Source organism: Lactuca serriola, chromosome 4, assembly GCF_051521515.1.
Source record: "Lactuca serriola cultivar US96UC23 chromosome 4, Lser_US96UC23_V15, whole genome shotgun sequence".
Lineage (NCBI taxonomy): Eukaryota > Viridiplantae > Streptophyta > Magnoliopsida > Asterales > Asteraceae > Lactuca > Lactuca serriola.
In genome coordinates, this window is record NC_136411.1 from 368,485,899 (window position 1) to 368,500,171 (window position 14,273).

Below are 14,273 nucleotides of genomic sequence, written 5' to 3' on the forward strand. Positions count from 1 at the left end.
AATAAAATTTTAAGCGGGTTGATGTGTCAACCCATATGTTTTTTGAAAAGCGTATATATGACCTATCTAATAAACATGTTGGCGGGTTATCGGGTTGGCAGGTTGATGAGTTGAAAAACTCAACCAAAACCCGTTTATTTCGTGTCGTGTTGTGGTCATATCGAGAATTATCAGACCTAATACAAATAAAAGACTGGGGGCATGTGCCCTAACATCTTGAATTATATATATATATATATATATATATATATATATATATATATATATATATATATATATATATATCATTACTATATATGAAAGTCTTTTTTTATCTCGTGCCTTGTAAATCAATTTAACCCACTTAATTTAACGCCACGTAACCCACCTTCTAAACGACGCTATAATTTTCAACATCGACTCATACCAATTCATCTTCCGTTTTGTCGTATCAGCCTGCGTGAGAGATGGTTTAAGAATTGCAGATGGCGTCTTGTGAACGACGCCATGCATATCAAAGTCGATTCATAACGCCTCATCATCCAGTATGTCGTTTCCGTTTTATAAATTTCCATGCGAGAATTCTCTGTTTCTATTCCACATGCTTTCTCTTTCTACGATTGTCATCTTCCGCCGTCGATCACAGCCCCCCAAAAAAATTCTCAAACTGATTTGGTGGGGAGAGCATTCGCTTCTTCATCTTTATTTTTTGGGGATCGGTTAATGTTGGCCTTATTCAACGGTAATAAAACCAATTGAGATTTCTTTTTTAGGGTTCCTCAACAAAACCAATTCAGTTTTCTGTTTTAGGATTCCTTAAAATTAGAAAACGACGCCGTGGTTTTCTAATTTGTCTCGCTCCTGTTCTCTGGCCTCGCTCTCAAACTCTAATAGTTGATTTTTCAATTTTTTGGTTGTTATGGTTTTTTGATATTGTAGATATGATTATTTCATCGTATCTTTTTTTCAATAATTTAAAGTTTTTTAATTTGTTGAAGTGGCTATCTGTGTCTATGTATTGTTAATCCTTTACTTTTTTTAATTTACTTTTATTTTTTTGAAGATTTGACAGACCGTTTCTGATGGGCATGTTGATTATCTGCTTTGTATCCACCATCCAGGTGAATTTCTTTTTTCTTTTCCTTTTTCAAAGAAGTTACCTATTCGAAACAGCTAATTAAATAAAGATATTAGGTTGGTGTAGTTTTGTATTTGTCAAGAATTACTAATCATATTTGGTTGATACTCACCAATTTTTTAGATTAATGAATGGCTGGAGTACGCCCCTATCTTCTCTTCCGCTCCACAATATGAACAGACATGGTTGATTCATCCTCATCTGTTTGTTCCTATTTTTGATGTTTTCCAAACATGTTTGTTTAATATGCCCTGTTATTTTTGAATAACTGTTTCTGTTGTGAAATCAATATTAATGGTTTTCGTAATTGATGATATGATTTAGCATAAATTAACATTACATTTCAGGATTATATACATTTTTCTTGTCAGAATATCACCCTATCAATATGCATTTGTTTATTTTAAATAGGATTGAAGATAGTGATGAATGCAATGATAGAAATGAGACTGGAGGATTACTTGGAGGTTCATCTTTGTGACCTGAGATGTGTTTTATTTTAGAGGTTGTCTGCTTAATTTGTTTAAATTTTACAAAATAAATAATGATTGATGAGTTGTTATTTTACAAAGATGTTTGTTGCTGGTTCTTTTTGGATTTTTATGTAGCAAAGATGGCAGCCTGGTGGGCTGATAAAGGAATAAGGATTTGTTTTTTATTCCATAATAAGTTTTATATGGATAAAGTCTTGTCGGGATAAATAATGTTCACAAAATATTTGATAAAGTCAGGTAAAAAGTTAGAACTTACCAAGAAAAGCCTCTTTCATGTAATTTTATCTTTTAAGTCGTTCTTTCCTTATTAAGTCTATACCATATTAGTCTGCTTATTAGGACATTAACTTGAAAAATATACTCAATTCATTGGCATCGTCATTGTTACCAAACACAACAAAGAACGCTGACTTTTTTATCATATGTCAATAATACAACCTACTTTCATTTTTTTTACTTGTTACAACATTGCACTTCTAAAATTCTACCAATAATATCATCTATGTACATCTTCTATGTCATTTCTTCAACTATATCCATAGGTCGTGCTTAGCACGGCTCGAAAACCTTTCTAGTGTATATATATATATATATATATATATATATATATATATATATATATATATATATATATATAGGTTCATTTGAGATCATTCTAATTTTGTGAGACCGTTAGACCAAATCTAAAAATAATTTTAAAATGCAAAATAAATGGAAAATCCAAAAATTCTTTTTTTAAATATTATTTTCGAAACTTGAATTAACTAAAAAAAATAAAAAACATAAAAAAAATCCCGTTTTTTTTTTTTTTGAAAAATACGTGAAATATTTTAATAGAATATTACACTGACATATTCTAAAAAATAATTTTAAAATGCAAAATAAATGGAAAAATCTAAAAATTCTTTTTTTAAATATTATTTTTGAAACTTGAATTAATTAAAAAAGAATAAAAAAAATTCCATTTTTTTAAAAAATACGTGAAATATTCTAATAGAATATTACACTGTACATATTCTAAAAAATAATTTTAAAATGCAAAATAAATGGAAAAATTCAAAAAAAAAAAATTCAAATATTATTTTCGGAACTTGAATTAACTAAAAAAAATAAAAATAAAATAAAAAAATACGTCTCACGGTCACACAAAATTAGGCCGTCTCACATGAACCTAACCCTATATATATATATATATATATATATATATATATATATATATATATATATATATATATATATATATATATATATATATATATATATAAGGAGTGGTTCAAATGAGAACCAAAAAAGGTTAACACCGTAAGAACCTCTAACTTTAGATATTTATAAAGGGTTTAGGGTAACCCTAAACCTTAAACCCTTTGTAAACACCCTAAACCCAAAACCCTTTATAAACACCCTAAACCCTAAACACTTTATAAACACCCTAAACTCTAATCCCTTTATAAACATCTAAAATTAGAGTTTCTTAACCTTTTTTGGTTCTTATTTGAACCTTTACCTATATATATATATATATATATATATATATATATATATATATATATATATATATATATATATATATATATATATATATAGAGAGAGAGAGAGAGAGAGAGAGAGAGAGAGTCAAGATCAAATAAGAAGGAAATTTTTGGTAGGAAGGTAAGAAGTTTTTTTTCTACATATTTTTTCCACGAACAAACTAAATGAATCATTAGATGATTCACAAGAAAAAATTCTCAAAAAAATATCTCGATGATTCATTTATACAATGATTTTGTTGTTATTCACTAAAATTGTCATAAAGATGTTTTTCCTATATATATATATATATATATATATATATATATATATATATATATATATATATATATATATATATATATATATATATTACAATCAGATTTGGAGTTTTTTTTTAATATGTCATGCCCTCGATGTTTTTGGTGTGTTGGGCTAAAGTTGAAGAAATATAAAGTCCGCTTTCTTCTCTCTTCTGTTACCGAGCGTATATATCATATGATATAATAGACCTACACATTTGCGGTTCTGGATCGGTCTTGGATCAGTTTTGAAACGGTCCGGTCTTTTTGTGGTCGGTCTTAGAGCGGTCCGTTTCGTACCGATCTCGGGCCGATCTTTTTTCAGATCGGTCTCTTTGGTACGATCTTTTTTGGGACCGATCTCAATCTTTTTCAGTCCGGTCTCACGTTCTTTCCGAGCGCCATTTTCGGTTCGGTTTTTGGGTTTTTTCGGCTCGATTTTGGTATTTGTTGGTTTTTTTTTTCTTTTTTTAAGTTTAAAGTTTTTCCCTTAACAAATGTGTGATTAACAAAAAAAATGATAGACTAAACTTTATTAGAGTTTAATAAAAGAAAAAAAGAAATGAAGTTAGATAGTATGAGATTAAAAAGTGTGTAATTAACACAAAAATAATATATTTATAAACTTTGACTAGCGGTCTCAGACCGGTCTCGGGTCGGTCTCATGTAGGTCTCCAAACAGTCCGGCCTTTTTTGGGACCGAACTTAGAACGGTCCGGTCTTTTTTCGGACCGGTCTCTTTCGTTCTCCTGCGGTCTTTTTTAGGACCTGTCATTTTCCAGTACGGTCTCGGTCCTTTTGTGTAGGTCTCAGACCGGTCCCAAATAATTTCTTTAAATACTCTTGTTTAATTTTTTTAATCTAGTTATATCATTCATCTTATATTCATTTATTATGTCGTTTTAAAAGAAGACTAAAATTTCACAAATAAAGTTGTAATTGATGGTTTCCAAAAAGATGAAAAATGCTAATTATAGTATGTGATTAAATATTTTCTTGTTATTCAAGTTACCCGGTACTGAAGCATTTTGACCAGACCTAAAAAAATTGTGATTCTAACTCTTTTCTTTCAACATATTTTGTAAATGTTACCTTCATTTCAGAAATAATTGTCTCCCATATTTTAATTTAAATATCATATGTTTGGTAAAAAAAAAAAAAAAAGGAGCTCTACAAAACCATCATAGTTAACACAAACTAGCTTTCAACATTCTAATACAAAATTCTCAATTCTTGAAATAAAAAAAAAATCAAAAATTACCAAAAATATTCTCAAGTGTAGTAAAACACCATCATCTTCGGTTTAAAAAGTGTTGAGCATTTTCAATCGCACCTCCATTTCATCTCTTCGATTTTAAGGTAAAGACACTGTAAATCAAATACACAATATGTTACCCTTTTTTTTTATAAATTTATTCAAACAATATTTCATATAAATTTAATGTAAAAATTAAAAGATGGTATTGATTTACCTTAATTAATTATGGGATAGCAATTTCAGAAGAAATTCTAAGCTTTGAATCTGCCCCTCCACTTACAACACTATCTCCATTCCACCAATCAGCACAAAGTACCTATTGATTTTTTTATAAAAAGATTAATGTTATATAATTATAATTAAAAAAATGTGTAAGCTAGTAAAAAAAATTAAATACCTTATCCTCATGTGAATCAATTATAGCCAATGGCCACTGCAACAAATACAAAGAGATCAAATATTTACACATATTAAATTTTTTTATTTATTTATGTCAAACCATTTTTTATGCCAAAAAAAAAAATTAAATTAAATTAAATTAAATACCGCAGTTCTCAAGTCCCATAACATTACTTTCCCATCGTAAGATGAAGAAAGCAAATGAAACCATGAAGTTTTATGCCACTTGCAAGCGGTTATCCAAGAAGTATGTGATGAAAACTGGAAGCTAGGAGCCAAAGTTCCTGAATATAATATAATTATTTATTATTATTAAAAAAAAATTAGGGTTTACTGTGTGTAAAGTTAGGGTGTTTTTAGTGTGTGTGTGTACCTGGTTTGCGAGGATCCCAAATCCTGAGGACTGGATCGGAACATCCACCAGCAATAAGAGCAGAGCTTTCACCGCCGATGTCAATGCAATTCACCACTTTCCCACAAAACTATATTTTTTATATAAATATAAATATATATTCTTTTAGTAAATTTCTAACCTTTTATTTGAATAAAAAGGGTTAATATCATTAAAAAAAAAAAAAAAACTTATACAGCTTTATTCTTTTTCCTGAAAAAGACCTTGTATTTTTCTATTTCTTTCGATTTGGCACTTTTAGTAGTTTTTTTTTTTACGAAAAAACTTGTCAAGTGTGAGGGCTTTTTGGGGGGGAAAATAAAAGGTTTAGGGTTTTTAAGGAAAAAAATAAAAAGTTTGAGGGTTTTTTTTGGAAAAAATGAAAAAAAAATCAAGGTCTTTTTATGAAGAAACTTGTCAAATGTGAGGAGGCTTTTTTCGGGAAAAGAATAAAAGGTTGAGGGTTTTATTTTGGAAAAAATTAAAAGGTTGAGGGTGTGTTAGGAAAAAGAGAAAAGTTGAGGGTTTTTTTGGAAAAAATGAAAATTGCCCCAAAGAAAAAATTCGAGGTTTTTTATGATATTAACCTAAAAAAAACCAAATAATGTTTTTAATTTAAAGGGTTAATCGCAAAAAAACAACCTTAAATTTTTCTGGATTAAACCTTAATATTTTTTTTTTAAAAAGACCTTGTATTTTTTTCATTTTTTCCAATCTTGCCCTTTTAGTCAGTTTTTGCCAAAAAAAAAGACTAAATGTGTGGGGGTTTTTTCAAGAAAAACTAAAAAACGTTGAGGGTTTATTTGGAAGCATTTAGAAGGTTGGAAAAAAATTCGAAAAAAAAAAATACAAAGTTAAGGGTTTTTTTTGGAAAAAAGAAAAAAATACAAAATATAATAATAATAATAATATATAGTACCATGTTTATTGTATCTTTTCCTGTTTCAATATCCCATCTTCTAATAGAATGATCCCATGATGCTGAATAAATTGTTCCATATTCAGGCCAAACAACTGAAGATACACATTGAGTATGGCCCACAAGTGTAGATACAGCCTCCCCCTACAATATATATATTTATTTTTTAACCAAATTATCAATAAACTTAATGAAAATATAAATTAAAATATAAAAATATACCTCTGATTGAGATTCTTCTTCCTTATTCCCTTTTTTCCTTTTCTTTACTGATACAATATCTGCTTCATTACACTCTGTTTGCCATACATTGATTCTGCAATCCCAAGAACCTGAACATATCTGTAATGGAGGAGAGAGGTGAGATAGTGGCAAAAATGTAAAAAACATTAAAGATTATCGAGAAAAAAGAAAAATTACCAAATTGCCATCAGGTTGTGATGCAAGGCTTTGAACTGAAGCAGTATGCCCAACAAGAGTTCTGAAAGAACTAATCTTTAGGTTTTCTAATAGAGGCTCTGGATCAAACTTCAAGTTGAAAAAAAAAAATATTTTTATTTTTTAGTTGTTAATTAACTTAATTTGTGAAATCAAATATCTTTGTGAAAAATTAAAAATTACCTTCCAGAGTTTCACAGTTCTGTCTTTTGATCCAGTTGCAACAACCTTATTGGTGTCGGTTTCATTATCTGAAGATTTAGTGAGAAATAATGAGAATAAAATTTTTTTTAAAAAATGAAGATTTAGTTTGTAAAACAAGTGAAGAGTTTCATAATTCATACCTTTTGAATTCACAACACCAACTGATGTAATTGCACCATTATGACCTTCTAAAATATGTGTACAATTTCCTGGACCTTTCCATATCCTGAATTTATATATTTAAAGAGAAACATATGTTTTTGTTATTTCATGAAAAAAAAAGTATTGAAGATGTGGGAAGATTTATGAAATTAGTCAATTACCTTCCTAATCCATCGTAGCAACCTGTCAAAATGAACCTTGCAGAAAGAAAGAAATTTACTCAGCTTCAAGAAATTGTATGTTGAGTTGACAGAAGAAGAAGAAGAAGAAGAAAGGTGAATTTGGAGAAAAAGAGGGATAAGTCTAGGGCTTACTGATTTGAGCCATCAACTGAACTGACCCAATCATCATGTAATGAAGGATCTTCTTCCTTGCGTGGAGCTACAGCTTTTATGTATTCAATTTCTAGGGTTTTTTCCTGTTGTTGAACAGAAGTAGTAGTCAGGAATCATGATGTGAAGATAGGTTGAGAAGATTAATAACATCGCTTAAATGTAAATCTTCTTGTTTTGTTTTATCAATGTATATTTCTCAGATTACAAGCTTTTGATTCGAATTATTTAGATGATGAATGTCAGAATGTGTGATTAATCGCTCTGAATTTTAGGGAAGAAAAATAAGTATACCGCTGAGATTCCTTTGGCGAGAAGAAAGTCTTCAAGTGACATCCTCACTAGCTCACCATCAATCAAGAAATCAAATGGTTCATGTTTCCAATCATCGTTTCCTACACAAAAGTTAAGGTTAGATGACTTAAAAGTGTAAAAACTAATCAGTGAACAACTAACTTATAGCATTGAATCATTGATCTTCGAATTGCAGATAATTTCATAGAACTGTTACCGAAGTTCAAGCTGTTTTTACACGAACAGAATATATGTTTTATCGGTGGCAAAATTGTTCAAGTCAGGTTAAGCAGAAACGTAGTGTAAAGATGAATAACCTGATTGAAGAAGGCTATTAACCACAGACGAAAGACCCTTCCTTGTGAGGGTAGAAGGGAGGGCAATGGTTGTCGTCGGAGCTTTGAACGGCGGTTTAAGCTTCGTAACAAACCGCACCTGTACTCTTCTTGAAACATCTTCAACATCTCCATCGATATCCATCTGAAAACGCAGTTTTAGCTGCAATTAACAGTGAATTGTTCAAGAACTCGGCCCTGGAAAAATCGACAGCAGCACAAAGACGAATGAAAGAAGAAAGAGAAAAGCAAAAAACACGAACCTTAGCTGTGGGGGCGAAGGAAAATCGACAGCTTCGGTGTTGCTATGGGCTGCGACGATCTCCGGTGAGGATATGGCTAATGGCGGCAAGCAGGGATGCGCTTGAGGAGTGGCAGAAGCAGCAGCGATGGATTGGAGGCGTTCTTTTTGTGTCGATGTATAAGGTTTAGGTTCAGGGCCGGCCCTTCACAAGGTGCATATAAGAACAGGGCCCCAAAAAGTCGGAAGGCCCAATTTTTTTAGCAGCTATGTAAAAAAAAAATTAGGTTAATATTCTATTTGCCTTTATTTATCATTTGTATGTTGTTATGAACGAGGTTTTAAGGCCGGAAGTTTAAGCAATATGTTTTTGTGACATAACCATAATCACGGATCTTTAGTTTATAAATCGAGGAAAAAGTTAAATCATAACTTAATCTTAAATGAAAAGCAATGAAGGGATGATGCTTCCGGCTGTAATGTTTTTCCATTTCATCATCAACCTGTTTTTCTTTATTCATTAGCATTATATACCCATAAAAAAAATCTAACATTTTACCATCTTTTTTACATGTTAATTGCAGTTAAACCAACCAAAATTCAATATACTTGCCAACGGCTAAAGCTTAAACCATCAAAATATTTATAGATTTAACATAATACTTTAAAGTAAATCATCAAAATACTTGACTCGAAGGAGCAAATATTAATTAATGCATGAATCATTATTCACTTAAGTAATACAATTAGTTTTAGTGCATTAAAAATAAAAAAAATATATATATTTTCATTAATGAAATAATGGTACCCGATGGTTCGGTTCTAGGCATCCAGCAGTTTCGGATACATAGTCTAGAAACCGGTCCCTAGCGGGTGCCCAACAGGTACCGATTCTAAAAAAAAAAATAATAAGTATTTTTTTTTTCAAATTTACATGTCCTAGTAAGCAAAAAAATTGAATGTGCGATGTTGTAGTTGAGTAGATTTATAAAAAAGATGAAGATAAAAGGAAAGGTTTTCATAGATACAAAGAATTGCACAAAACTTTATAAAAGAAATGAAATTAAACAAAGAGGTATGAGAGGCGATATGTGAGTTTTCAAAAAGGGAGTCGGTATATTCAAGAAAAAAACTTGAAAACCTATTTAAGGAAAAATGAGTGCAGAACTTACCAAGAGCATCTCATTTAGATAATGAAGTCTCTACATTTCTTATGCTTCGTCATAATTAGATCATATCAACTGGTTGATTTTTTAAAGCACTCAATCAATGATCAAATTTATATTCAGATAGTGAAATAGTATGCCTGGAAATATTTCTGAAACTCATCTCTAAGATCCTGAAACAATTAGTTTATTACATAATTAATCCATGAGAATATGATGAAACAAACTTTATTTGTACCTCAACAGAAAGGCCTTCACCCTCGAAAAATGGAAATCCCATCTCTATTGACCATAAAATAAATAAAATGGGAGGAGAAACCCAAAAATGTTACCAACAATACTCAAGTTTACCGGAAAGATGCTTTTGAGATAGCAACATCAGTATTCATAGTATCTTTCAAAAGCCATATTTGGAAACCATTTGAGGCATTTAATAATAGAAGTTATAATTGTACTTATTGAAAGATGAAGGACCTGTTTGTATATATTGAGAGTTAGTTAGTTTGACTCTCTTTCCTCTTGTATATAAACGATCTGTAACCTTTCATTTCAGTTTGAGAAATTCATTTCATTCATTAAAAGTGTAATATTAAATCGAACACATATTATTCAACATAGAAAATGGCAGTAAAAGCAATATGAAATAACAAAAGTACCTGAAGCTACAAAGCCCCAATATGAAAATACCATTTTTTCAACATATTTCATAAATCCATGTCAGAAATAAGTCATTTTCAATGTTGTATTCAGGCAAACTAAAAATAACAAAAGATTATTCATGTTCATCCTTTTGCTGCTACACACAACAGCTGTACAACAAATTTTTAAAAAAAAAGAATAATAAGATAGAACAGGGGAAAGCTAGAGAACCTGATTGAGTGCGTTTTTTGTCAAATGGTCTTCTTTCAGAGGTTGCAAAACATTTAAAATTCCACAAATCAAAATTAAATAAAACTCCTAAATAACAAATCGATTAACCAAAACTTTAGACATGTTGCAGTAGGGTTCTTTGAAAATGAAATCGTGTTGGGTTTTTATAGAAATGAATTAGATGAAAAAGAAGGAGAAAGCATTGGTGTGATTAGTTGATGGTTAATAAGAACTAAAATTCAATGAATATGTGAATAATGAACTAAAATGAGGAATTGTTACCTCTACCTTGCTGTCTTGGGAGCTCTATTTCAACCACCGTCATGTCAGCTGCTTCTTTTATGGCCCTTGAAAGTGAAAGGCTCTTGATGTCGACTGATGACTTCCGATGCCTGCATTCGCCGACGACGTTAATGGTGGTTGTGGGGTGACGATCAGTGTTCTTTGAATTACAACAAATATATTTCCTTATGAAGCGTGTGAGGATTTTTCAAGGGATGGTGGGGAAGGGGAAGTACGGGAGAAAGTTGTCAGGCACAATGCAACGCACCGGAGATAGGAACAAAGTCTTTGAAACTACAGTAAAGTTTGATTTGCTCTTATATACAGTGTTTTAACGTTTTGACAAATGTTAATGTTTACAATTCGTGTCTGATTTATGGATATCTTTTTTGATATCTTGTTTTTCTCGTCTCATTTCTAACTTTTTAATTATGTTTAAGTAGTTACATAATCGAATTTGAAGATAAGTGTCATGTTTTGATTTTATTTTATTGGATTATATCTTGTTCTTATTTTTGGATTTTTCTCTTGTTTTGTTTTGTGACATTTTAGTTATGAAGAGGGAAAAGTTTCGATAAGACACACTCACCTCATGCCTTAGATGTGGCTCTACATGTATTTCAACATTTTATTATATTTTTAATCTATTGCATTTTAGCAGTTGTTATTCAGTTGTATACCTAACGTTTTACATATTTGGTTACATTATTTAAGGATGTTGAGGTCGAAGTTCCTTGAAGCATGATATTGTTGAAGTTCTAATTTGTACAAGATATTGGTTGTTTAAAGTTAAATCTATTTGTGTTCATTTACTTGCTGAAAATTAGAATATAGTGTATTAAGTTATTTTGTAAGGATGACATTATGATTGTTGTTTTTTATATGAGGACATTATGTTTGTTGTTTTATGTATTTGCAATAGAAAATTAAAATTTATAATTGTTTTGCTTAAATTTTGAAATATTTCAAATTTTAGGGCCTATTTTTTTTTGTTATCCCACAAGGCCTTCAAAATCTCAAGGCCGGCCCTGTTTAGGTTAAGGGTATATCGGTCAATTTTTCTAAACGGTGAAAAAAAGAAGTTTTGTTGAAACAAATAGTTTTTGATAATTTAGATATAAGTGATTTATTAAAAATGATTTATCGGACACCCGAGGCACCTATAAATTGTTTTTTTTTTTTAAAAAATCAAGAAATAATAAAAAATATGGGGTTTTTTCGAAGATTTTGGAAAATGACCACAGGTTCCGCAGAGGGGTTCTGCAGAACCATAAACACCTCTGCGGAACCATGAACCCTTCTACGGATTTTGGTTTTTTATTTTTATTTTTTCGTTTTTTCATTTTTTTTTTCGTTTGTTAATATTATTATTTTTTTAATCACATAAGGTATTATGTGATTATTATGTAAAAAAAATTGTTTTCGTTTTTCCTTTTTCTTATTTAATTACATTTTTTAAAAACTTGTGTGTTTAATAAAAATTATACAAATATTTTATGTTTTATATAAAATTACACACATTGGTATTCTGAATGATAAATATACTTTAACTAGGTTACAAAACATACTTTAGAAAACATAAACATACAACCTTCGTAATAAACATACTTTGAAATAAAGTTCATTCATTCAAATCAAACTACGGAAACTTTGATATGTTACAACCTTCATAATAAACATACTTAGAAATAAACTTCATTCATTCAAATCGAACCACGAAAACTTTGATATGCAAAAGTCCAGGTAAGGAGTTTTTGACACATCACTTAGCCACGTAAGAACTGTTTTCTGCGGATCAGTGTACACCTCTGCGGATCAATGTACACCTCTGCAGATCAGTTATAGAACTGTTTTCTATGGATCAATGTACACCTCTACATAACTGTTAGGGAATACGCAGAACTGTTTTCCGCGGATCAATATACACCTCTGCATAACTGTTAGGGAATATGCAAAACTGTTTTATGCGGATCGGTGTACACATCTGCGAATCAGTTATAGAAGTTATAGACGTATTTAAGTGGTTTTTTGTGAGTTTGTAAGTTTCAATTACCAGTAGAAGTTGTTTTTTCATTGTGTTTGTGGAGAGTGATTTGTAAAATGAGTTTTATTATTTTGCGTACGGGAGAGTCGTGGCAGTTAGTTAATGGAGATGAGGTTTACATTAGAAATAATGTGAAAAACTATGGTTTAAATCTTCCTCCTAACATTGACCATGAAATGTTATTACAAATGGTTAGAATTATGGCAGGTGTGTTAAATAGTCATATATGTTTGTCTTTTAAACACCCGGAGTTAGGGTATGTCATGGAGCTTGGAGATGAAATTGATGTATTTCAATTGAGACATGTAATATCTGAATCAAAGAAGGCGGTGCATTTGTATTTAACGGTGGTAGGTGAAGAAGTTGAAGAACAAGCAGTGGTTAACAACCAGTTTAATCTAGCAAAAACTAATAGAGGTCGTAGAGAAAGCCAATGTGATGGAAACCGTTCAAGGGGAAGAGGAAATGAAGTGACGGTGTGTTATGAAAAAAAAAGTTTTGGTTAATGATAAATTTGTATCTGATAATGATACTTTTGTATCAGATAATGATAAAGAAGCAAAAATGGGCATGACTGAATTACAACGTCAAAATTTGTTCGAGTTTGAAGAAATTCCTAAAATTGATGATCGAAGATGTGAGGAAAAATCAAATGAAGGGTGGTCGGATGATGAGTACACGCAACGAAAAATTGCTTTTAATCCATGGTATTATATTCCTTCTATTCCTAATTGTCCAGAACCTATTCTTGAACCTGGACCATTTCAGAGTTTAGGTACGAATGATAAATTAATTGTTAATCAAACCTATAACACCAAAAAGACCTAGCTTTTGCTGTTAAATTCAAAGCCATTAGAGAAAAGTTTCAGATAAAGGTTCAAAAATCTTCAAAATCTCGGTACCAGGTTGTTTGTATGCAAGAAAATTGTCATTGGCGTTTATACGCATCTCTCATTAAAGGAACAGAAATGTTTGAAATTAAGACGTTTAATGACGAGCATACATGTTCTTCATTGCTTATACACCCAAATCATAGGCAATCAAATAGCAAAGTTTTGGGAACCATAATACATGACGTTATGAGTCAAGGAAGTTCGAGATTTTGGAGGCCTAATGATATAATTAGAGATATGAATGCTTTGCTACAAATAAATATGAGTTATTCACAAGCGTGGCATGCTAGAGAATTTGCTTTGGAATTGATGATGGGGACCCCCAAAGAAAGTTTCTCCAAACTTCCAGTTTATTTTCACAATATGAAGAAACATAATCCTGGTACTGTGGCGTACATAAAAACTGATTTGGATGATCGTTTTGAGTATTGCTTTTTCGCTATTAGATGCGCGGTAATATATTTTTAAATATATTTGTTATTTTCTTAAATGTTTATAAACAAATTATATTGTTGATATATTAATGGTTTTTATATTGTTGTTACAGATACGTGCTTTCAGAGAGTGTTGTAGAAAAGTTATTATTATGGATGGTGCTCGTTTGAAGGGAAAGTACAAAGGCA

The 14,273-nt window shown here is 30.5% G+C and overlaps 1 protein-coding gene and 1 long non-coding RNA gene across 3 annotated transcripts; one reads left to right on the top strand and one right to left on the bottom strand.

Moving 5' to 3' along the window:
• The first annotated feature begins 393 nt into the window (after positions 1 to 393).
• LOC145100763 (uncharacterized) lies at positions 394 to 1,388 on the top strand. The gene is made up of 3 exons (XR_013705241.1): positions 394 to 524; positions 1,043 to 1,100; positions 1,241 to 1,388. It is a non-coding gene; the product is annotated as an uncharacterized LOC145100763 (long non-coding RNA).
• A 3,203-nt stretch (positions 1,389 to 4,591) lies between these two features.
• LOC145097695 (ribosome biogenesis protein WDR12 homolog) lies at positions 4,592 to 10,856 on the bottom strand. Of its 2 annotated transcripts, none has more exons than XM_079035332.1 (17): positions 10,714 to 10,856; positions 9,568 to 9,734; positions 8,418 to 8,662; positions 8,137 to 8,299; positions 7,820 to 7,920; positions 7,508 to 7,611; positions 7,355 to 7,390; positions 7,172 to 7,257; positions 7,011 to 7,078; positions 6,810 to 6,917; positions 6,612 to 6,731; positions 6,390 to 6,533; positions 5,453 to 5,561; positions 5,227 to 5,363; positions 5,078 to 5,113; positions 4,895 to 4,996; positions 4,592 to 4,790 (listed from the first exon to the last, which is right to left on the bottom strand). In XM_079035332.1, the coding sequence occupies exons 4-16, from the start codon at positions 8,297 to 8,299 to the stop codon at positions 4,904 to 4,906; spliced, it is 1,305 nt and encodes a 434-aa protein (XP_078891458.1). In that variant the 5' UTR covers positions 8,418 to 8,662; positions 9,568 to 9,734; positions 10,714 to 10,856; the 3' UTR covers positions 4,592 to 4,790; positions 4,895 to 4,903. The 2 variants fall into 2 exon arrangements, with proteins under 2 accessions (XP_078891458.1, XP_078891456.1); XM_079035330.1 differs by having other exon boundaries at positions 8,137 to 8,317; positions 10,714 to 10,854.
• Positions 10,857 to 14,273: the final 3,417 nt, after the last annotated feature.

Bases quoted from the DNA above. Each gene is read 5' to 3' on its own strand.
- LOC145097695 (XM_079035332.1), bottom strand. From the start codon at position 8,299: ATGGATATCGATGGAGATGTTGAAGATGTTTCAAGAAGAGTACAGGTG. The intron at 7,391-7,507 runs GTAAGCCCTAGA...TCTTTCTGCAAG, and splicing joins TCAGTTGATGGCTCAAATCA to GTTCATTTTGACAGGTTGCT. The intron at 7,079-7,171 runs GTATGAATTATG...CTAAATCTTCAG, and splicing joins TGGTGTTGTGAATTCAAAAG to ATAATGAAACCGACACCAAT.